This window comes from Protobothrops mucrosquamatus, unplaced genomic scaffold (assembly GCF_001527695.2).
Source record: "Protobothrops mucrosquamatus isolate PMUCROS unplaced genomic scaffold, P.Mucros_1.0 scaffold1120, whole genome shotgun sequence".
NCBI classification, from domain to species: Eukaryota; Metazoa; Chordata; class Lepidosauria; order Squamata; family Viperidae; genus Protobothrops; species Protobothrops mucrosquamatus.
Genome location: NW_015387338.1, coordinates 359,227 through 383,176, shown reverse-complemented (window position 1 = coordinate 383,176; position 23,950 = coordinate 359,227). Strand labels below are relative to the sequence as shown.

The 23,950-nt window shown below is 38.0% G+C and overlaps 1 protein-coding gene across 1 annotated transcript in view; it reads right to left on the bottom strand.

The window, feature by feature from the left end:
• TRIM24 (tripartite motif containing 24) overlaps positions 1–12,088 on the bottom strand; it is a 45,785-nt gene extending 33,697 nt beyond the window's left edge. The window contains exon 1 of the mRNA XM_015820325.2: positions 11,689–12,088. Within this exon, the coding sequence (XP_015675811.2) occupies positions 11,689–12,088 (400 nt within the window). The remainder of the gene's footprint in view (positions 1–11,688) is intronic.
• Positions 12,089–23,950: the final 11,862 nt, after the last annotated feature.

Sequence of the window (23,950 nt, the reverse complement as noted above, 5' to 3'; positions counted from 1 at the left end):
AGTTAAACCATTAACCCAAAACCTATAGGGCCCTTTGTATGTGTTATTATTTCTCTGTGCCTTTTCTGCACATTTGTATTCTTTAGTTCGTTAGGCAACACTTCCATTTTCCAAAATCAGACTCTGTTTTCCTAGAAACTGCTTGTTACTTATTCTAGTTAAGGCTCTATTTAAAACTATTTTTGCTAAAAATGTGGCATTTAATTTTAAATTGACACAGGCCACATCAAATATTTCATTTTAATTAGGTTTTAAAGTGGGTATTTTTATCTCTGTATTTGTTTTACCAGGCTGTCAGCCGCCCTGAGTCCGCAAGGAGAAGGGCGGGATAAAAATCCAAACAATAAATAAATAAATAAATGAAAATATTAGTTTTTAATTTTTTTCATGACAATTCTGAACTTGGTGCATACATTAAATTAACAGCAATGTAAAGGTAAAACCTTGTGGGGAGCAAGCATTGCTGTGAATGTTTTTTTCTCATAGAATATATTAAAAAAATTCAGTTTTTCAGCTTAATTCCTACAGATAGCAATACACACAAGGTGTCACTCTAACCAATGTTGCACATGGAAAATCAATATCATCTCAATTGGACATATGAAGGCCTATAAATATTTTGGCATCTATTTTTAATTTACTACCTTCTGAAAGCTGCAATCCTCAAATCTGCTATAGAACAAAAAGCCTCCAAAGCAATAATGAACTATGCAAGCCAAAGAAGCAACCACTACTATATGTGACTGGACAATAAATTATTCAACACCAGTCTTAAACTTTTTTCTATATTATGCAGAATTATGTACAAGGAGATTTCCATATTAGGATTTTATAATCCAAATTTAGTAAATATTACGTGTATGTTAGTTTTGAACTTTATAGGATATATATAGAAGATTAGCAGAACACAGCCACAGACATCAATTAGTATTCAGAAAATTTCTTAATCTCTTCACACACAAATTCAACTAATTTTCACTGGGAAACTGTTGGCATTTTAGACCAAGTGAAATCCAAAAAAATGTTTGGGGATTCCTGAAATATTAACATTCTGACAAATCAGTCATCAGAACGTATTGAGTGATAAATCCCACCTACATATAATTTAAAGATACAATCAAAAGTCAGGAAAGGAAACAAACAGTTTAAAGCACAACCTCCTAGTGTAAAGAAGAAACCATATGCCTATCAAGACTGGCAGGGCAAGCTACAATATATGTAAACAAAGAAACAAGCAAATGTCACTGTCCCATGCACTGAATGATGTTATCTGGCTTGTAATGAAATGTTTGAGCCAAAAAACCCCAAAAACAAATACAGAAAACATTAAGAATTTAATAATTGAAATTTTTTGAGAACTACACTCCAAATCCCACACCAATGACTAAAAGCAGAATATATCTCTGTTAAACAATTTGCACTGGAGATAAATTCCTTGGATGTCCAATCATACTTGGCCAAATAAAGTATTCAACTCAATTCAATTCAACAAACCCATTTAAGGCTAGACTGGTTAAAATAATGACTCAGGCAAATTTTTGGAGGAATCTCTTGTTCAATTTGTGTTCCTTGATAGCAACACTTCATGGAATAACTCAATTTTACCTGACCTGTTTTCTACAGACTTATTTGCCAAATCCTGTAAATGTTGGGCCTCAAAAGAACTTTGAGAAAAGGTATAGAGAGAATTAAAGATCTTGACATGAAAGGGATAAGCTACCATCTCATATCATTTATATTTTGATCTCATGTTGACTTTTCACTGCTCTTAAATATACATTTCTGTATACTTATATTTCTGTACCATTACAGAGAGTGGCATTTACCATGGCACACTTGGATGCATTCATCTTTATAGTGTTGACACAGAAGTATAATAATATTCCTTTCCAAGACTGATTACTTTATGTTTCTGGCCAGATATTGAAATTGAGATGGTCATTCCTATACTTCTGCATGCTAATCTATCATTCATGGAGAGTAGAATTGATAACCTTACTAACTGCAAAATATTTGTGTTGGCATCTACAGACAACAATGTATATTTTACTAAGTGATAAGTTCAGTGCATTTTCCAGGAGACTGGCTACATTTTGCAGATAGCTACTGCTGTCAAAAGTCACTGCATTTCATCAAATTTTGCCTACTGCAATATTTGTAATCTATCATTTTCTTCACTTATTATACTTTCTTTTTAAATTTTCTTCTCAAGATAAGCATTTAAACTGACAAATACATTAAACTAGCAGTGATATAAAGAACATATGCTTACGTATATTTTTAGGATAGGCATCGAGTCAATATTTTGTCATATATAGCTTTAAAAATTCAATAATTTCAGTATTTTAGCTTTATTTCTTCAGTTTACCTTTTCCCTGTGATGAAAAAGGTATTTGCTCCACTGAAGATGTTTAGCAGCAAAGCAAAAAAGCAAGCAATTTTAATCAATTCACTTTCTTCTCTCTTCCAAAGGTTTCCAAGAAGATTAAATATATAGATTGTACTACACAAAAATTAATGTAGGATATGGTAAGGGAGTGGGATATCAACAAACATCACTTTCTTTGTGAGTCTAATATCAGAAAGCTCTGGATTGTATGCCACTGGATACAATTCCTTATCTATGCTTCTCTAACAAGCTTTGTTTTTCCCCATGCCATCTTTGAGATATATTCTACAGTATGTTAATCTTTATCCTTTCTATTAGTATTTATTTATATCCCACCTTTATTATTTTATAAATAACTTAAAGCAGTTAAAATATACAACACATTTTTCTCATCCTATTTCCCCACAACAACCCTGTGAAGCGAGTTGGGCTAAAAGAGAGTGACTGGCCCAAGATCACTCAGCTGGCTTTCACCTTTAAGATGGGACTAGAACTGATAAATGGCCTTTAATGCTGAAGAAAATCTATCCCCAAAGTTCATTCTGTCCACCAACCGTAGCAAAAATTGCCAGTCCAATTTGTCAAAAGCCTTTTCAGCATCCAAAAAGATAAGGGCCGCCGGGACTTGATTATTTTTATCCAAGTATTCCAACACATTCACAATTTGTCTAACATTATTCTTCATATATCGCCCATTTATAAATCCAGACTGGTCCATATGAATAATCTGTTTAATTACTTGCATCAGTCTATTGGCTAGTATTTTTGCAAAGATCTTATAATCCGTATTCAATAATGATATTGGTCTGTAATTTTTAGGTTGGGTCATATCTTGATCCTCCTTAGGTATAAGTGAAATAAATGCACATCTCCAAGATGGTGGTATTTGTCCTCCAATTAAAACATCATTAAATAGACATCTCAAAGGTTCCAACATTTCTTCCANGTATTATGTTTCATATATTTCAAATTAGTAGCAGTTTGGTCAGAGAGCAACATATTATACTGTTCTTTCAGCATTACAATAGATGCCTTTAAACTCTTATCCATTGGATTTAGGGAGAAAGCTTTTTCTTTTATTTTTATCTCTTGCTCAATATCTTTATAATTTTGCTGCTGTTTTCGCTTATAAGTAGAATTCATTGCAATTAAGGCACCCCTCATAACAGCTTTGCTTGCATCCCAAACCATCGATATAGGAGTGCCTTTATTCATGTTCAACGCGAAAAATTCTTTTAAATAATCCTTTAATTTCTGCACATTTGTTTCATAATTCAATAAGTTCTCATTCAGTCTCCAAGACCTTCTACTAGTTCCCTCAGTTAAAATCTCCATCCAAACAGGACTATGATCCGACAAAACCTTAGGAAAAATCTTTACCTTCTTAATCCTAGGCATCAAATCATTAGTAATCAAAATAAAATCAATTCTGGAGTAAGATTGATGTCTATCCGAGAAAAAAGTAAAATCACTTTCTCCCATATTCCTTTCACGCCATATGTCTCTTAACTCAAAATCTTCCTGTAAAGCAAAAAAACTTTTAGGCAGTTTAATTTGCGTTGAAGTTTTAGCTGAAGTCTTTTTATCTCTTTTTGGGTCTATTACACCATTCCAGTCTCCCATCATAATAACCGATTTATAATCCAATTGCATTATCTTTTGATGCAAAACAGTAAAAAATTGCTTTTGTTGTTGATATAGGTTTGGTGCATATAATCCCACAAGAAGACATTTTTTCCCATTCAGAATAATTTCCACAAATACAAATCTTCCTTCTGCATCAGTATCTATTAATTTTGGTATCAGTTCCTTCTTGATATAGAGAACTACACCCGCTTTTTTCTTTTGAGAGGAGGCCACAAAATGTACACCCAATTTAGGATTAAATAAGTACTTTTGATCTTTTAATGTAATATGTGTTTCTTGTAAACATATAATATCATTCTTGTGCTGCTTCAAATAATAAAATATTTTTCTCCTTTTTTGTGGTGAGTTCAGTCCATTAACATTTAAAGTTATTAGCTTAACCATCCTTTGGTTTTTGGAGCTTCTGAATCAACCCTTGAAGATCCATTGTAACAGATCTTTTAGGCCTGGCTCCTCCCACTGGCTCCGAAGTAGTAGCAGATGTTTGGGGCATAGCCTCTTTCTGTTGCTCTCTTTCCTTACGCTTATGAGCCGCACGTGTCATTCTTTGGTCTTTTGGATCCTGTTTTGCCTCCAACACTTGTAAATTTTGAGATTCTACTGCAGATAACGACATTGCTCCAGGTGATTCCACAATCAGTTGTTCCACTCCTTCTTCTATTCCTTTAGCTGGTGATGTAGAAGGTGAATCAGCTTTCAACACCGTTGAATAAAAATTCTTTGCTTTCTGTACTGTATTAAGCCTATAGCGATTGCCAGCAAACATAAAGACCAATCCAACTGGTATTTCCCATCTGAAAGATATTTGCTGCTTCTTCAACTCTTGAGTCAGAAATGCAAACTCCTTTCTTTTTTTTAAAATCTTTGAAGGTATTTCTTTCAAAAGTATAATATCCTGAGCAGCAATCTGAAACTTCTGCTGGTAAAAGGCCTGTATAATTTCATTTCTACGTGTTTTTCTGGAAAAATAAACAACATCTCTAGGCTGTTTTCTCTGACGTGCGACCCATGAATTGACTCTAAATATTTTTTCAATCTCTCCATAGATAATTTCAGGGTCGCAGTCTAGAGCCAAAGCCAGGGCAGCTGTTACCTCTTCTCTCAATTTCTCCTGTACTTTTTCCTGAAGGCCTCTGATTCTTATTGCATGTTCCATTTCTCTAAATTGTGCCATTACAACATCACTTTGAACAATCTCTATAGTTTCTTCTACTTTTTCCATTCTCTCCTCCACCCCTTCCATTTTTTCTCCAACTTCCTCCACCCGGTTCTCTATACGATCCATATGAAAGGCAAAGCCCTGAAAGATTTGAGACATATTCTCACATAGTTCATCATTCTTTTTAGCAAACAGCTCTTCTGTCTCCACTCTTACTTGCTGTACAATTTGTTTAGTCATCTGCATCTGCATCAAAGAGTCCTGTAAATCCTTTAAAGTAACATAAGGTGGTGAAGAGGGTGGAGGAGTTTTGGCTCTCTGTTGTGTAGCCTGTACTGCTGGAGAGGAAACAGCTGACTTAAGTGCTGGAGGGGCTACACCTCGTTTAGAAGCCATTCTGAAGCTTAAAAAAGATTTTAATATACAGTCCCAAACAGTTAAAGGTCAAACAAATTTTCCTTTAATTTTTCTTGATTTTTTGGAGATTTTTCCTTAATTTTTGAAGATTTTTTACAATTTTAACAATGTAACCATCCACAACCGGAAGGAAAGTAAAAGTATCTCTTTAGCACAAAGAAGCGGCAAACCGCAGCCATTTTTTTTCTCCAAAAAATAACTTTCGATTTTCAATCCTTGAGAAGAGTGCTTAAAAGTCTGAGTCAAAGTTTTAAGTTCTTTATAAAAGATCCAGACTTCCTAGTTAGCTCCGTCTGTGAAAAGTACTCACAATTTATTCAGAAAAAAATCAGAAGTGGAGACGGCATCTGGCTTCGCTTGCAGCGAAGACGTCCCGATCTGCGGAGAAGCTCAGAGCTCCGGAGGAGTTCTCACCTTCACCTCGCTGGGAAGACCAGCGTGCCAACTCTACAATGAGCATGGCTGCAGCCATTTTTTCTTCTCATTCTAGGTTGCCACATAGAACAGAGGGAGGGGGGTTGCCCAGGTGCTTCGTTAGTCAAAATAATCTTCTGTCTCGTGGGAACCAAGGTCATCTACTGCTCCCGAGGCTAGGGACTGGGCATTGCATAAAAATCCTGCCAAATAAGTACATTGGGGAATGTAGTTGCTTGCATAGTTTTGTAAGTGGGACCTTTAATTTTGTAATTCGGCAATTGTTACTTGTATATTCAGACTTGGTTTCACTTTTGACCATGCCGATACTTTGTAACTAATAAACATGTTCTTTGAGGAACTTTCAAGCCTTGGAGTTCTGCTTTATTTGTCTCTGTCTGTCGGAACCATGATAGTCATGGTCTCCTACTTTCTAGATTGATGCTTAACCTATAATTGTTTCTCTGGATGCTGGCTCGGACAATGAGGAAGAGCCAGCTATGGGGATTTTAGAGTGGGGCATGGAGGAGAGTTAGGAAGATGCAGGAGACTCTGTAGCAGGAATGGATGAGCAAGAGGAGGTGGAGAGGACAGAAACCTTGGAAGGGCTGCCAGAGGAGTGACCAACTAAATGCCTGGCTGAAGAAGAGACAGAAGAGATACAGCTGCAAACAGGAGGCTTGCCTGACCAGCCAGAAGCGCAGGGCAGAGAAGGGACATTGCACAGTTAGTGGGGATGAGGAACTGCCTTCTCCGCTGGTTCCCAGGGTGCACAGGGCAGGAGGAAGATGCAAGAAAGATCAGCAAGCTACTCGCAAGGAGACAGCCTCACCCCTCCTAATGAGATGCACTAGCTGGCGGCTATTTAGTCCGATGCGTGGAGCAAAACAAAGTTGGAGACAACCTGTCTCTTTCCTGCCGAGCGTGTGTTCTGACTTTGTGACTCCTGCTTTCATGATTCCAAACCTGTACGTTGCTTGCTGACCTTATGATTGGGCCTTGGATTCTGGATTTGGACCTTGGCTTTGATTATCATGCTTGGACTTTGGACTTTGCCTGGACTTCGGACTTTATCTGTGCTTTGTGAACTTGTGCCTTGCCACTGAATTATGTATGTGTCTTTAACTTCATGTCTTGGTTCTGCAAACTCAGACTTATTGGAACTTTATGTTTCTTGTGAGTGAGACTAGGGAATAACTTTAGAGCCTCAATAAAGTAATTAAAACCCCTAGGGGTGTGGTTATGGGGACATAACCACTAGACCAAACTGACTCTGTTTGTAGTCTTCTTGTTTTGTGATTTATGCTTTCTCTACGTTGACAATAGAAGAAAGTACAAAAATAGTTTTAAAAACGGAGCTCATTTTTTAAAAAGATATGTAGGAGAACACCTCCAAAAATGCCAGTAAGCAGGCTGGGTAAGTGGAAATCAGTCAGACGTAAACTGTTCTATGACTGTGCTCACATCTCAAATGTGGCAAATCTTGTAAGCAGTAATCAGTAAAATGTTGTCAACATCCAGCTTGAGAATCCAAATAAAACTCCAGATTAATTTCATTTTTGAAAATTTTAAAAAAGTTTATTGAATACACTGCGTGGTTATGTTGAAGCAAAACTAACTCTGAGGTTCCCAAACCCCCAATGTCTTACGTAATCCATATCAACAAATCACTTTGTTATGGGAACCTTCTGCTTCAAATCCACACCTGTTCTGGTGTCCTTGACAAGGCTTCAGGCTCCCATGGTCTGCAGCTGAATCAAAGAAGCTTTGTTTCTCCATCTACCAACTTGAAAGTAACACCTCCCACCCTCTTATCTAAAGGCAAGTTGAAACACAGAGGCACATAGCTGCCAAAGTTTCATACTTGACAGTTCTGGCCTGATTTCACGTAATCTCTAATGTCTTTCTGCTGCTTGTTTCTGTCCAGTTTTAATTTCAGTAAAACCTGAAAATGACTCAATGAAGAGAGTTGCATTGATGGTTTAGATAAGTTCCAACAATTGTTAAGTTATTTATTATAATTTCTTCATTTAATTATATTCAATTATTTAGATTTTTTCAGGATAACAAGTTCTCATAGCACAACTTAGAAATAAATGAGAAATAAATGAAACAAATAATAATAAATATATAATGACCAAAAAACATTCTAGGATCACTTTCACAGGACAGTACAGAGGAGCAGAAAAGAAGATTCTAGTACCTTCTCCTCTCTTTTCAGGGATACAGAAGGTAGGTGGTAATAGCCAGGGTAATAAAAATAGCCGCAGTTAGGAGTAACAATCACTGTTATTGCCTCAAGGTTGCAAAACAAACTCCCTTCACTTCAGTTCCATTACTTTTGAAACACAGTGTCACATATATTTACAATAAATGTATCACTTTAGTTTTTTGGGTTACATTATATTATTTGCTTGCATTATCTTTTCTTTTGTTCTGCTAATTATGTGCCAATAGAGGTCATTTTTGACTCCTAGAGACCACACAAGATTTTTCCCAGCAAGATCTAATCTTTTCTTTCAAAACGCTCAACCTTTTAGACACCAAGTGCTCAAAAACTGCCCCATCCCGCCTGCCCTGCTCCCACCCCCACTCACCTGCAGAGCCACCTACCACCTCCACGGCCCGCCACAGATCGCCCAGGCAGCCCTGCAGTGCAATGGCAGCCACACCCTTCACCCATGCCCCGCAGCATCTGCGCACGACCAGGTACAAGGGTGGAGTCTTGTCCCTGCTGCCCGGCTGCCATGTCCTTGGCTGCGCTGCTCAACGCGGGCTGCACCCGGGGGCGACTCTCCTCCTGGGGGGGCTGCTGGTGAGGAGAGGGCTGCAGGGGGAGGCGGGGCTGGGGCGACGGCGCTCTGAGTGCCGCCTCTGGCACGCGTGCCATAGGTTCGCCACCACTGGTTTAGGTCAATCATAGCTAGTTGAGGAGGCATATGTTTGGCTATATCCCCAGGATTTGGAATCTAACCATTATCAAGAATTGTGGATTTTTCATGCATGGGGAACGCTTAAAGTGTTATTTTGCATACCTCTACAATTGATTTGCAACAACTGATATTTTGTGATGCCTGTAAACATCTAAATTAATATTGCTTTTAAACAAAGGTGTAGTGAAGACTTTTCAGCAATTGGGTTTAAATTTTTTGAATATTTTGTAGCCTTTTTTCTTTCTTTTGCTGGCTAAGTGTCAATGTTGTATTATTTTTATGTATGCATATTTTTTTTAAAAAAATCAAATTAATGTGATGATAATAACTTGTTACTGGAAATTAGCAGTTTTGCTGCTGAATTTCACTATAAATTTCGTAAAGGTTTCTAGGACTGGCTGCTTTATAAAGACCACAGGCCACAAACCCTCATATATTTTAAAAAAAATTAAAAAGGAAGCAAAAATAATCTAGGGACCTTATAAGGAATAGGGTTAGATCTGGCCAGATATAAGTCTCCAATTTCTCTATCACATCCGATAGAATTTGACCTAATGGGTAGGGATATATTTCAGTGTCTCATAGATATTATATAATGAGCATAATGCTTTCACATTTTGAAAAGCAATTGCAGAAAAAGATTTGTATATTTCTAAAGCTTACAATGGAAAATATTTATTAAATGTTATGTTCTACTTAATACAGAGATATCCTTTAATAACAGGATCAGAAAATATCCCTAAAGTAAGCTTAGCAACATGAAATCGATCACATAAAATTATAAAAAATTCCTGTGTGCAAAATTGGCCCACACCTCACAAGATTTCCGGCAATTTTTTTTTATGAAGGTGAGGGGTATATACGTACTAAAAGCTTGTAATGGTTGCCAATAGGAACATGTTTACTACATCACAAAGAAATCAGTTTACAAACATATTTTAATTATCAAATAGATATGTGTTTAATAATTATACAGTTAGCATGATTTAAAAGTATTTGCTTAATTTCCAGGGATTCTATATCTTTCGGCATAAACAGGGTTCATTTTATTAACAAGTGTTTAACTTGTTACCATGCAGGTCTTTAACTGTATTTAATTACATTATCTGCTACAGTCTGAAGATTTTAGAGTCTAAGCTATTTAGAGATGTCTAGTAAAAAAATGCCTTCACAATTCCATATGCATTGGCTCAGCATTAAGTTTAAAATATGAATGTTTGGAAAAACTAAATGTTATAGCAGTAATTCAAATATATTAAGGTTGAATATGACAAATCCATGCGCAGACATAAAATCTACAAAACATGATAGAAGAATCAATAGGATAACTTTTAAATGTGTAGATATTTGAAATGAAAATGTAGATAGTGTTAGATGGAAAGTTAATCATGTTTATTAACATTAAGCATAAAAGGCATATATAGAATTTTCAGTACCTAAAATCAGATACACAAATCATGTGATATACCAAAAAAATATTTAGGCATATGAAGAGTAATAGAGTAATAAAAATAAATTCCAAAATGATATAACAACTTAATAAACTTATAATACAAATAAGAATCAATATTCTACTCCATCATAGATCCCCAAGTCTTCCCTCCACAACTCCCTTGTTTCTACTATAAGCCAAATATTTAAGAAAAAAGGCTATGTACATTTTTGTTATCTAGTAATAAAGTTACACATAAGAAATCTATCTTGTACAGATGTCTCAGAAAATCACTGCATTTTTCTTTTGGCAACCCAAAAAGAGCCAAAACCAATGAAACTAAGGGAAAAGAAAAAGAATCATATACATAACACAAATAAAACTACTGTACCAAGAAATCTCCCACAACTGGAGGTGTCTTACAATAGGGCATATACCCTCAGTCCATGAAACAGTGAATATGGTACGTGCTAAGTATACCTCTAAATGTTTATTAGTGTAGATTTCTAACGATTCCACCATTAGAAGAAATTAACAGCATAAATAGTTTTTTCCGAATATGCCATTAAACTTAAATACTTGACTTCAACATATAAAGCCATCTTGGGATTTCCTGGCTCACACCTATATTAAACACAGGATGCAGCGCATAAACAATGGGAAGTTGCCATCAATCATGGTTTCCCTTCCAAAAGGCGGAGTTTTAAATTGGATCTCAGCATCTCATCTCTCAAATCCCATTAAGTTTTCAGTCTAAGAGCGCAACTGTGCTGAGGAACGGAAAGCTTCTACCTTCAATAAAGGATTTGCCTCCGCAGCCTTGAAAGGGTCAGAATCACAGGACTATTGTTTGCTTTTCCTACTAACCCTACTCATGGGATGCAATCTCTGCCTGTTGGCCGCAAACAGAATAAGCCAATTCCGCCTCTCTGCATACTCGGCTTTACTTTGACGAAGCAGACGTCTAACTCCTAAACGCTTGTGGACATAAATACAGGGCTTCCACGGAACCAGGATCCAAGTTGTGTTATGGCTGAGCTCCAAGACTTATCTCCCAATCCCGGGACTTCTCCGTGTTAACAAGATGTTAGAATGATGCCTCATCTCCCCCCCACAGGGACAGGAGGAAGGCTTGTGCGGAAGGAATATTGCTCTTTTGGCCAATTAATTCCCCTCCCGGCCCAGAATTATTTATTCCTTTGGGTGGCAACCACCGAGCAGAATCAAGCCCGCAAAACACTCTTCTCCGTCCCCACTCGCCCTATTCAGGGACCGCCGAGCGCGCCTTTTCTCTTACCCGGATTACAGTGCAACGGCGAAGGCGGCGTGGAGACTGGCGAAGAAGGTGCCGAGGACGGCTGAAGCAGCGGTGGCGGCGGCGGCAGCGGCGGATCTTTGGGGCCGCCGCCGCCCCCGCCGCCGCCGCCGCCCGGCGAAGGGGCTGCGGGAGGTGGTAGCATGAGGTAGCGGTGAGGAGAGGGCAGGCAACGCAGACACAGCGAGTGAAGGCAAGGAAGCAGCTTAGGCCGCCGGCTCTGAATATGTTGCCCGCACACCCCACAAGTGTCCAAGAGGTTGAGCCGCGACTCTCCGTTGGCTCGGTCCGCAGGGCCTTGCCGGCTTTCAGCTTCGTTCTCCCCACCCATGGCGACCGGACCAGGCAGGCAGGGCCCAACTATCATGGGGGACTCGTCCATTGTTTGTAGGAGAAAGAAGAGCTGTCGGTGGCAACCACAACCAGGCGCTAAGCCCCCTCAGGGCAACTGCCGCCCTCCCCCGGGCGTTCGGTGGAGCCCCGCCCCCTCAACGGTCACTCCGAGTGCCCGCTGTTACCACCTCTAACCGCTCTCGAAGGAACTTCGGAAGAGAGCGCTCGCGCTCACAGCAACGCCGCCAACGGCCTCCCGGGCCCCGCCCCCTTGGCGAGCCTTTCAGTGTCAGAGGCGCAACCCGCTCCTCCAGTGCCACCCTCCCTCCCTGTTCATCATCCAAGGCAAACTCCTCCCCTTTTATCCTCCGGGTTCCAGCGCCTCTGAGAGTTTTTCGTTTTTAGGCGCGTTTTCTCGCATCTACATTCTCATTTCAGGAGAGGGAAATTCTTCCGTTTCATTCAGCTCAGCCACGCCCCCTGTCGTATTTTCTTAGTTATTTACCTGCCCTCTGAATATCTCCTCGTTTCTGTTTGGTCGGTTTGGGTACCGCCCTTTTCATTTGTCCCGCCCTCGAGTTTTTCTCTTCGCCCCATAAGCATTTTTTTTCTTTTACACTTAGTGCAAAATGTAGTGAAAATGGTGAACCAACTCTCCAATTTCCTGAAACACTACTTTGTATTAAGCTCGATTTAGTGATTTTCCATTATTGCTGAGAAAGGAGACGTTGACATTGGTATCACTGGCAATAATTTTTAAACTAAATAAAACAATTAAAATCATCTGCATTATCAGAAAAAATAACATAGATCCTTTGCCGAAACAGTATGCACAAACTAAACTAACCACATTTTAGCATAACTTTTTATGGCAATGCAGTCCATATGGTTAGTTTATGATCTAGTGTATGCCTTTTAAATCCAGAATATGCTAGGCTAGGGAATAAACCATGGAAGAAAATAGAAGAGGACGGCCAGTAGCAAAGTGAAAGGTGGCAATAAATGCACTATTGGAAGACCTGGAACACCATACTAGGAACTGATTGTCCTGGGGAAAAAATCTACCTATGTGATCTCTAAGAATAGACATGACTTAATTGCACTCAAGCAAACCATGGTTATCGTTCTGTTTTGCCCAGATTATCTGAGCTGCTACTCCAGAAGGAATTGGTCTAGAAATAGCCTGTACTTTATGTATATTTACATTTTTTGCTCTTGGGCTGCCATAACATTGGGATTTCAAGAAATTCTGCACAGAATTATATATTTTAAATTGAATTCTGCTCGAATGCTGTTCTAACTTAAGAGGAAATCCATTTAAATACAATCAAATATCACAGAATATTGTTATTATGATTGGATTCCATTTAAATTAACATGAATCATGACTAACATGACTAAATCCTTTGATTTCAAAAGAATTTTACCAACCCAGTCTGATTCTAATCCTTTAAATCATTTGCTTTTCTATCCCTTTCCCTTTTTTTAAAGTTATCACCATTATAACTTTGCAATTTGAAAAACCCAAAAAAAGAGGTAACTTAAGAGAAAAGTCATGTTGAAAGAAAAATCAGGTCCAGTTCCAAGCCAGGAGTAAAATGCTGGAAATAAAATGGAGGCTAAGATGCTGGAAATAAAATGGAGGATGCTTAAGAAAGAAGGTTCTTGTTTATTGATGAGCAGAACCAGCAACAGCATGCAGTTCTGGGACAGCTGACAAAATGGAGTTGAGAGTGGGTGGGTTTTTATACCTTCTTTGGGCTTTGTATTTGAAATGCCTGTTCCTTGTGAAATGTACTTTGACCTGTTCTTGAGTGTGCCCTTTTAGTATTCCAAAGATGCTTTTTTCATGAGGCAACTGGACTTTCTTGTTTTTTCTTTGAAGATGTTTCGCTTCTCATCCAAGAAACTTTTTCAGCTCTGACTGGATGGTGGAGAATGAAAAGATTTATACTCCTTGCAGACAACTATTCATTTGCATTCTTTTAGAGAGTCATTAATGCTACTTGGAGGATTATCTGTGTCCTCAGGGTCTCCTGAGTGGTGCAAATGTGTGTGGAGCCTTCTTGGAACTGTTGAAAGGACTGAATTGTAGATTGAAGATAGATGATTCGTATCCCTCCCCCTCTGTTGAGAGAGGGCTATTCAATTTTGACATAGATGGCCTCTTGGACCCCTCTTTCAAAGAAAAAAACAAGGAAGTCCAGTTGCTTTATGGAAAAAAAACATATTTGGGATAAATAGATGACCGAGAATCTCCATAGACCCTTTTGGTATTCTAATTATTGTTGCCTGACTCCCATTGTGGCTGGGAGACCATGTCCTGTCCTTGGAGCTGGATGGGGGATGTAGATTTTTGGAGTCTTTGTTTTTCTAATCACACCAGCTCAAGCCTTCTGTTGGGGGTTGTGGCTGAAGGCGTTTTGCTTATGAATAGCTGGCTCAGTCTTTCTGAATGGATTACCACAATCTGCTTTCCTAAAGGCCAGCCTCTTCAGGTTTCTTAGCTTGAAGCTGTTTCCCTATGGCAGGGAAACGGGGGCTGCTTTCTGCCAATTTTTTTCTCCATTTCTCCTTTAGGGGAAATATTCTATCCTGCCTTTTTTTAATATTCCCTAAAATATATCATTCTGGAGGGAGGGGGGTGCTGACTTTCTACAGTCAAAAATTATTTTAAGACTTAAGGGATAGTAATTTGTAGCCCATTTCCAGGTACATAGAAATCATAAAATCAGGCAAACTTTCAGTGTTATGGAATCAATTATCTTCCTTAGTTAATTAAGAATCATCACAAAACAAAGTCTGCAAAAAAAAGTCTAATTCGTAACCTACATATAGGACCTGCATAAATTAATGATGTTGTTTGGATTTGTGAATATACCAGTTGTTACAAGTATAATTATTAGGTTCCTGCTATAGCTTTGCTGCGGTCTCCTATTAGTATGTCATCAGCAGTGGGGAAAACATCTATTTAGCATTGGCACTGGAGCAGATCTGGGATAGATCTGACTAGATTCCACCTCTTCATTTTTAGGGCAGCTTGGAAACCTCTCCTCCTGTCTGCCACACCAAAATGTGGGCAGAGGGCTTTGAAAGCAATAAACACACAAGTGAGGTTAAAAACAAAAGTGTTTATTAAGCAAAACAGAGAAACATAATAACTTGAACTGAAAAACATCATCTAAACATACCATACATATCTGTAGCCAAGGGAATAAAATAAGAACTAATAACCTTCAATACAGGAGTGTAAATACATGACAAAAAATCTCACATCCCTTTAATATCCAGAAGGACTTCATCCTCATTGAAGTCCACAGCTACAGATGACCTCCAGATTACTTCAGTTACTATATACAGTAGCACTTTTCCTGGATAGGTCTATACTGTAGCTGGTTTCTTGGGAGGAATTTAAGCAACATAGATACGCGCATTCATTTTAACAAATCATTTCTGTTACTTTGAGGAAATATCTTCCCAGGTGCTGGTATATATGCTGCTGGCATTCCATTATATGGATATATAAAGAAAGAATGCCTGTCAGACCAATTTAAGTCCCTATACCAGGCTAACTTTGTGAAAGTTTTGAGATCATGCTATGCTGATATCAACTGATAGAACTAAAGGCCTGGGATAAGTACTTTGTGCTATCCTGATATCATGTCCTCAAAATCAGGGGCATGAATATGAGATTTACATGTATTCATCAATTATTGGTTTCCAGTTTATATGTCCTTCCTGCTCTATGGAAGCCTGAAATTTCCCTATTCTACTCATTATAATAATAAGGCTATGCAAGGTTTCAGACTGATCTGGAAAAATGGTTCAGAATAGGCAAAGAAAAGCAACACAATATCTATCTGTGTATACAGTAAAACAGCCGTCTTTTTCCAGGAGGATCCCACTGCAGCAGCATAATCCTGACAATACAAGTAACAAGCAGGAATTACATTCACTTCACTGCACTTTCCAATGCACTTCTTCTGAAATGAATCCAACTCTTTAAACAACCCTAATCTGTTATTCTAATATTAAAGATTCACTGGGTAGGTGAAGAAAAGCTAAGAATTTGTTTCTAGAATAAGAAACACAGTCTGTTCTTGGGCTCTGGCAGGGATATCAGGAGGTAAACTATGATATCATATTTTCCCACTTTAAGATGAGTATTGTGTAGTGGGCTTCAGTACGCAAGGAGCAGACCAGCATAGTTACAACGTTATTTATTGACACAAACTAGAACTGGAGAACTGCAGGCAATTGCCTATAATTTATACTCTGAGCCCACAGGGCCTTAACCAATGACAATACTTGAAAAACCTGCCCAAATATGAATGTTCAAAGTTTCCCTCCAAAACAGTTGGAGTTAACAGTCAGGGTCATCTAAAGATTAGTTTCATTTTAGCTTCACAAGCAGTTGGAGTTAAGTTAGTTTCACTTTAGCAGAGATTAACCCAACTTTATATATATTCAATACATAACACCGAGGACCCTTTATCAACATCAGTATTAAAATTCTGTTACAGGTAGTCCTTAATTTATAGCCATTTGTTTAGTGATCATTCAAAGTTACAATGGCACTGGAAAAAGTGACTTATGACTGTTTTTCACACTTACAACTGTTCCGCATCTCCATGGTCAGGTGATTAAAATTTGGACGCTTGGCAGTTGGCATGTAATTATGATGGATGCAATGTCCCAGGGTCATGTGATCACCTTTTGCAAGCAAAGTCAATGGGGAGGCCAGATTCACTTAACAACTGTGTTACTAACCTAACAACTGCAATGATTCACTTAACAACCATGACAAGAAAGGTCATGAAATGGGGCAAAACTCATTTAACAACTGTCTTACTTAGCACAGAAATTTTGGGATCAATTGTGGTCATAAGTTGTGGACTACCTGTATATATTACAGATTCTATGATGTCGTCTCTGAGCCATACGTTTTATCTATCTTAAAGATAAAGATAAAGTTTTCCCCTGTACAGTTGTTTCCGATTCTAGGGGATGGTGCTATCATGGACCAAAGACATTTCCATGGTCATGTGGCCAGCATGACAATATGCCGAGGCACACAGAATGCTGTTACCTGTCCAGTGAAGTGGTACCTATTTATCTACTTGCATTTGCATGCTTTCAGACTGCTAGGTTGGCAGGAGCTAGGGCAAGTAATGGGAGCTCACCCTATTGTGCAGCACTCAGGTCTTGAACTCGTGCTGTCAGCTTTCCAGCTGAAAAGCTCAGCCTCTTTAACCACTGAGCCAGCACCTCCCTTTATCTGTCTTAGAAGAAGCCATTCCATTAATACATTAATATTATATATTAATATTCTGGGGGAACAAAGGACATGGTATTATTTCAAGATGGTGGTTTTAGAACTGTTAGGTGCATTTTCCCCGCCAAGTACTTTCAATAGGGCAACTTTCAATCATAGACTACTAGTAAGGTTATGAGTTGGCTTATTTACTGTTAGTGTGATGCTTAGAAACATAATTTGGGACAAGGGAGCATCTTCCACCTGATTCTCTCCCCAGGGTTCACATGTCTGAAAAACGTGGATGGCATGCCAACATAGAACCTCATTGATCCACTGCATGATATCCAATAACATGGACAGCGTTTGCTAAGACAACTGTGAAATCTTGAATTATTCACTTTCCTGTCTTAACTGTAATTTAAACATAGAGGAAGCTTTACCACAAACCACTTCCCCTTTTTTATAGCTGAGTGGCACAGATAAAAGCATGACCACAATAGCTAAGTTTGACTAGGGTCAAACAGAAACAACTTTTATACTTGCACAATAAAATCACAAAGAAAACCAGTACAAAAAAAATATGTAATGGATTTCTATAGGAGCTACGATTTGCTAAAGCCCAATATTATTCCCAAGATATAGGCCCAAGGAGGTTTAGCCAAATTCATCTTGGGGACCTTGTGAAGTGAAGCAATACATAGAAGACAAGCTGCAAAAAGCTGGGATACAGAGAGGATAAACCTATGCTATGAAGATGAAATCCCATTAACATGTGCCCAAACCACATTTTTTTTATATACTTTCTAAGTCCAGGCTGCAGGTTCCCACCCTTCTAGTTTCACAATTCTTTCCTTTGCTAACATTGGGCCTTCTTTTCTCCTGGACTGATGACTTTACAGCTCTAGTGAATGTATTATCTCAGGATTGATTAATGTATGTTCTGAGGAGCCACCCTAGACAAATGGCGACTATTCATATTAGAGATAGAGACCACTTCATTCTTCGAATCTTCTCTGTAATGTAGTGGCAGAAATTGCAGCAGACATTACAGTCATATTGGAATAGGAAAGGGTTAAGAGAAGAGCAGAAAGGAAACCAAAAAGACAACTATGGAACTTATATGTTTAAAATTGTCATTATCTTAAACCACAATTTCCCCTGAAATCTTCATTAAGTATTCTCTATGATAAAACACAACACAAGATAGTAAAGAGTGGTGGTCCCGAGACTCTTTGTAAGACTTACTCCAGTCTTGTTGCTTCCCAACTCTAAATATAAATGCAGTTGACCTATATACAAACTGTGCATGTGTAACTATGAGTTGATATCAAGCTGGACAAGGAAGAAGATGCTGTGCAAAGAGAGTTCCAGTGCAGTGGATTTTTAAAAAAAATTACTAGGAGAAAAGAGTACCTTTTAAGAAGTTAAAGTTAATTTGGATAAATATTTCACCATGGAGAAATGCTGTTATGGAATGGTTCAAGTTTGGATTTTGAATTCAAATACCTGTTGAATCTATAGATGCATATGTTAATGCATGCAGGAAATTAATTACTAAATCATTTTAATATACAAAGTTTGAAGGAGATGATACTTGAGATGAAGTGGCTTGAAATATATTCAGAAACATTACATAAGTCAGAAGTTCATGTGTTTCTGCAGTGTACTTCTACATAGCTTGGTGACTGATCCCAATAACTTTTCCTAACCTGCTGTCATAAAAGAAAAGCAACTGCTCTTAGTTGAGAAGTCTCCAAAATTTCCAGAAAAGTCATCAAATATATTGTAATTACTGCAGTGTCACTATTAAACGCTCAGTTGCATTTGGAATCTCAGTATTGAAGGGTCCTTGGTGCTTTCTGAGCTTGGTTGTTTTCTTGCAGACATTTCATTATCCAAACTAGGTAACATCATCAGTATTAGTAGGAAATGGAGTTTGCTCTCATTTTATATTCTAGTGGCTTATCCTGTAAGTGTTGGTGGGAGTGATCTTGGAGGTCCTTTGTTTGGGCTGTTTACTGTTTGGGGAATGAAACATCTGCAAGAAAACAACCAAGCTCAGAGAGCACCAAGTATCCTTCATTTCAACCATGAGCTACAAATATTCTCTTCTATTGGAATCTCAATATTGTATATATATAACAGGCATTTATAACTACTATTATTGTTGTTTTTCTGATATACATATTTTGGTCTTTGATCATCAATTCAAATTAATAGAAGAGAAATATTTATAGCAGAAAAATCTGACATTGGATAAAGAATTATCATGGCATTTGAAAGTGCTCAAAGAGAAAATTGTCTAATGACAGCAATGAGCATCCATAGACACTTCATTAATTATGTCTCGCAGCAAAATGTGATAAAAAAATCAGCAAAATGTGGTACTAAGATTCCTTGTTCCAGAGTTCAAGTCAATCAAATGTAGAAATTCCTTGCTATTGATTTGCGACATCATTCCAGGAAACAAGGTAATGTATCAGTATTTATTCATACTATAACAAAACTGAACATTATTTTTGTCTACTACAATAAAATCAGGAATGCATCTCATAGCCAGGACCTGATACAACCAAATGAAAGGTGCAAGTGTGTAAAGGACAATGGTAAATGACATATTTTATGGATTCTGGAGAAAAAAATAGCTGTGAGTACAAGTGAGGAGCAACTAGAAATAATGACAGATGATGGAAGGACATAGGATTTTACTGTATTTATAATAAACTTTATGTAATATTTACATATTTAGGTTAGTTTGCAACACAATTTTCACAGCACAAAAATGTGGTTAATATTTGTGTATGTTATTTGAGAGACTGTGGAGCCATTTCATGGCTCTGAAAATAACAATTGCTCTTTGTATTCTTTAGAAAACAGAGTCTGTGAATTTTTTTTATGAATACTGTTGCATATTCCCAGTTTGGGCTGAAAGGTGAACAGTATAGTTTCTTGTTTAAGAAGCTAATTTGGACAAATTAGCTAAAATTCTTAGAAAGTTGCAATGGATGAAGCCTATGTGCCTATAACACAGTATTGAGATATGTACTATATATGTGCTATGGCGGAAGTGCTATGGCGGAAGCTATGCATGAAGATGCACATTGGATATCCAACTTCTTGACTGAGCCAAAGAAAGAGACTAAAGATATCTTTATTTGTACTGATCTGATGATGGCAAACAAGGCTTTGGTATGGAAAAACCACCCTTTATAGCAACTATTTTTCATGCAAATTAGATTAGATTTTAGATTTTAGATTTTATTAGATTTATACCCCGCCCTTCTCCTGGCAGACCCAGGGTGGCTTACAGCAAGCTAAAAACAGATAAAAACTCTACAAACACCGTTTTAAAAATATAATTAAAAGAAATATTAATTTTGCCGTTTCATTTAAAATTTTGTTAACACCCAATATAAAATCAAATTAAAATCCAATCTAAAATACCCCTCAGGCCAGCCCCGCTAGCTGGAATAGCCATGTCTTGAGGGCGCGGCGGAATTGTGCAAGATGTGCAAGATGCATGTCTTTTTGCTAATGAAGATGCCACAAAAGATTTTTGGAAGTAAAATTGTATCAGAATCCCGCTATTTGACAATCTAAAAAACACATCACGTTTCTAGGCTCTACAATGTTCCATTTGGAATTTCAGAGCTCCCTTACAAAAAGGTACTAGACTATCTGTGGGCTTTCTCTGTTATTGTGTGTTATATGGTTAATATCATCAGTAAAGTAAAGATTAAAAATGAAATGTAAAGTAAATAACATTTTGAGCTTCAGAAGATTGATATAGTAGGATATGCTTCAGCTGAAGGAATGAAATGTGATCTAAAGAAAACAGAAATTATGCAAACCCCAGTTCCTGACTATCTGGATATGCTGCATTCTTCTTGTGCTATTTCATGGCATGAAATACAATGCTAATTATCTGGATATTTCAGAGCCATTACACTTGCTGACTAAAAACCTAGTCATTTGGTAGCTTGTTACATATGTCACAAATAATAATATCACCATCTGTCAATTGCAAAAGGCAGCTTTACACGGAACAGCTTATATCCTGTGATGATAGGCTTAGATTGATAAAAATGCCAAATCCAATTTAAACATCTGGCTGACTATGTGACAAACCAATAATAATAATATTGGCACTGACAAAATCACCACAACTCAATTGCAAAAGGTAGCTTTACTCGGAACAGCTTATATTCTGCGATGATATGTTTAAACATCATCAAACATCCGCAACTGCTTATCCCAGGTCCTTGGAAAGGGCTCAATAAATGGATAAAACTCCAACCAAACCCAGTTTGAATATCTAGTGCAACAAACAATAGTAGTAGTGGTAATAATTTTTCCCCCTAGCTTTTTTCCTGCCAATGCAGGAAAGATCTGCTGTTTTTTTTTTAAATCAACTGAATATTGATCCCTTCATTGTGATAGGAATTAATCAACCAGCATGTTACCCGAGCCTGATGCCATGGGCTGAGAGAGAATGACTGGCCCAAAGTTATCCGACTGGCTTTCATGCCTAAAGCAAGACTAGAATTCAGGCTCCTGTTTTCTAGCTTGGTGCCTTAACCAATAGACACAACTGGTTCTCAGAAGTAATAATAATTTATTAAATTTATATGCTGCCTGATCCTCAGCAACTCTAGGTGCTTTACAGTTGTGGAAACATTTAAAAACAAAGATCAATACAAGGAAAACACAGGACATAAGAACAACAATGGCAAAAGGAGAAAGGGGAAGTCAGTCATCCTTTCCATTTCCTCTCTGGAACAAAGGTACTTACAAATTAAGCATGAAACTGAAGTATATGAAAGAACATTTTCACATTAATCCAGGGGGACATCCATTTGTAGTTTAATTGATCACTAATTATACACATGTTTCAACTATACAAAAATTCCACTATGCCACTTCACATACTGTGCAGCCTCTCAGTTGAAAACTACTTGCAAAGGGAGAATATTTCAGATTAAATCTATCTTTTTCCAAAGACCCCTACTCTCATCTTTCTTATTGAGTTTAAGTCTCTTCACTGGCAAGATTGTGTTGGTGGTAGTGAAATATACAGCAAGGAGGTATTAGGCTGATTTATTCTAATGTTGTGCTAACATTGAGTGAACAATCACTTACTGGCGTAATTTTAAGCCGAACAATCTGCTCCTACTATAATTTGAAAAAAGAAATATGCCCTCAAACACACATTCTTATTAGTTCTACCTAATCAATCGAATTTTGTTATAACATTGTGTGGTCTCCCTCTGTGCAGTCCAATACAGATATGATGTATGTTACATATTATAATACCATGGTTAAAAATTAACATTTCTCTTTTCATCTGCATGGTCATTGACCATTGTTCCTATGTCCTTGTTTAAAATGGCTTTGTGTTTATCTTTCATAGGACTTTAAAGGATTTGCATCCTGCTGCATATCCACTGCAGGATATTATTCTAACAGAAATTACCTTTGAAACAAAGTGTTCTACCTTTGTATAGCTTGGTTGGTAAACCTAATCAGGCAATGTGTCCTGTGAGATACAAATGGACTGTATCTTTCCTAGTGTGGCATATGATTTTCATCCTCTACAACAATAGATCTTTATCTGCCTAAGAAAAGCTCTCTCCCACAACACACTTGTATTAGGCCAGGAAAGTACATTCTACAGCACACAACAAAAGACACCTTGAATTAATTCACCAAGGCTTTACTGAATTTAAATTTCTTTTCAGCCAAGGGGGAAGAGATTTTTCTGTAGGGAAGCAATAAAGGCAGTTCCCCAGGGCCTCAAACATGAAGAGACCTCTTCTAAAATACAGTTCAGATTTTGAAATTGATAGAAGTAAATGAAAGGTCTTCAAAATTTAAATTTGTAAGAGGAATTAGTTGTAAGAGGAAGTAGCTGCAAGAGGAAATAGCTAGCTTAAAAGTAAAACAAAACGAATTGAAAAACAGGAAAACAAAAACTAGACTTAATAACAGGAAAACCACACTAAAATGAAACAAACAGGAAAGAACCTATTGTTCTAAGAATCCATAAAATATCCCAGAAACTTGAAAACAAGGCAACAAAGCATGCTCAAAATTCTATTGAATATTATTTGACACACCTTGCATACATCATCTCAATTTAAATCAGTGGTTCTCAACCTGTGGGTCGGGACCCCATTTGGGGTCGACCGACCATTTCATGGGGGTCACCAAGCAAGGCTGTCCGGCATTTTTTTTGTCCGCCATTTTTCCCCCTTTTCCGGCGGGTGCCTTACCTCCCTTGGGCTGGGCCAGCTGGTGGTTGGCCTGCTCCGTCTCTGCCGCTTGCCAGCTACGCCTCGGCCGGTGCAGGGGGCGGAACCACGCATGTGCGGCGCTCCCGGGCAGGGAAAGTCCTTGACTTACGACCGGTTGGGTAGTCCTCGACTTATGACCGGTTTAGTCCTCGACTTACGACTGGTTTAGTCCTCGACTTATGACTGGTTTAATCCTCGACTTACGACCGGTTGGGGTCGCGGCATTAAAAAGGTTGAGAACCACTGATTTAAATGCACATGTGATGTATGATTTAGTATGTAGCAGAAAATATGTAGAAGGCAGTCGGAAAAAATGTAACCTCATAGCACCTCAGCCAATGGGGAACTAGGAGGGATATGT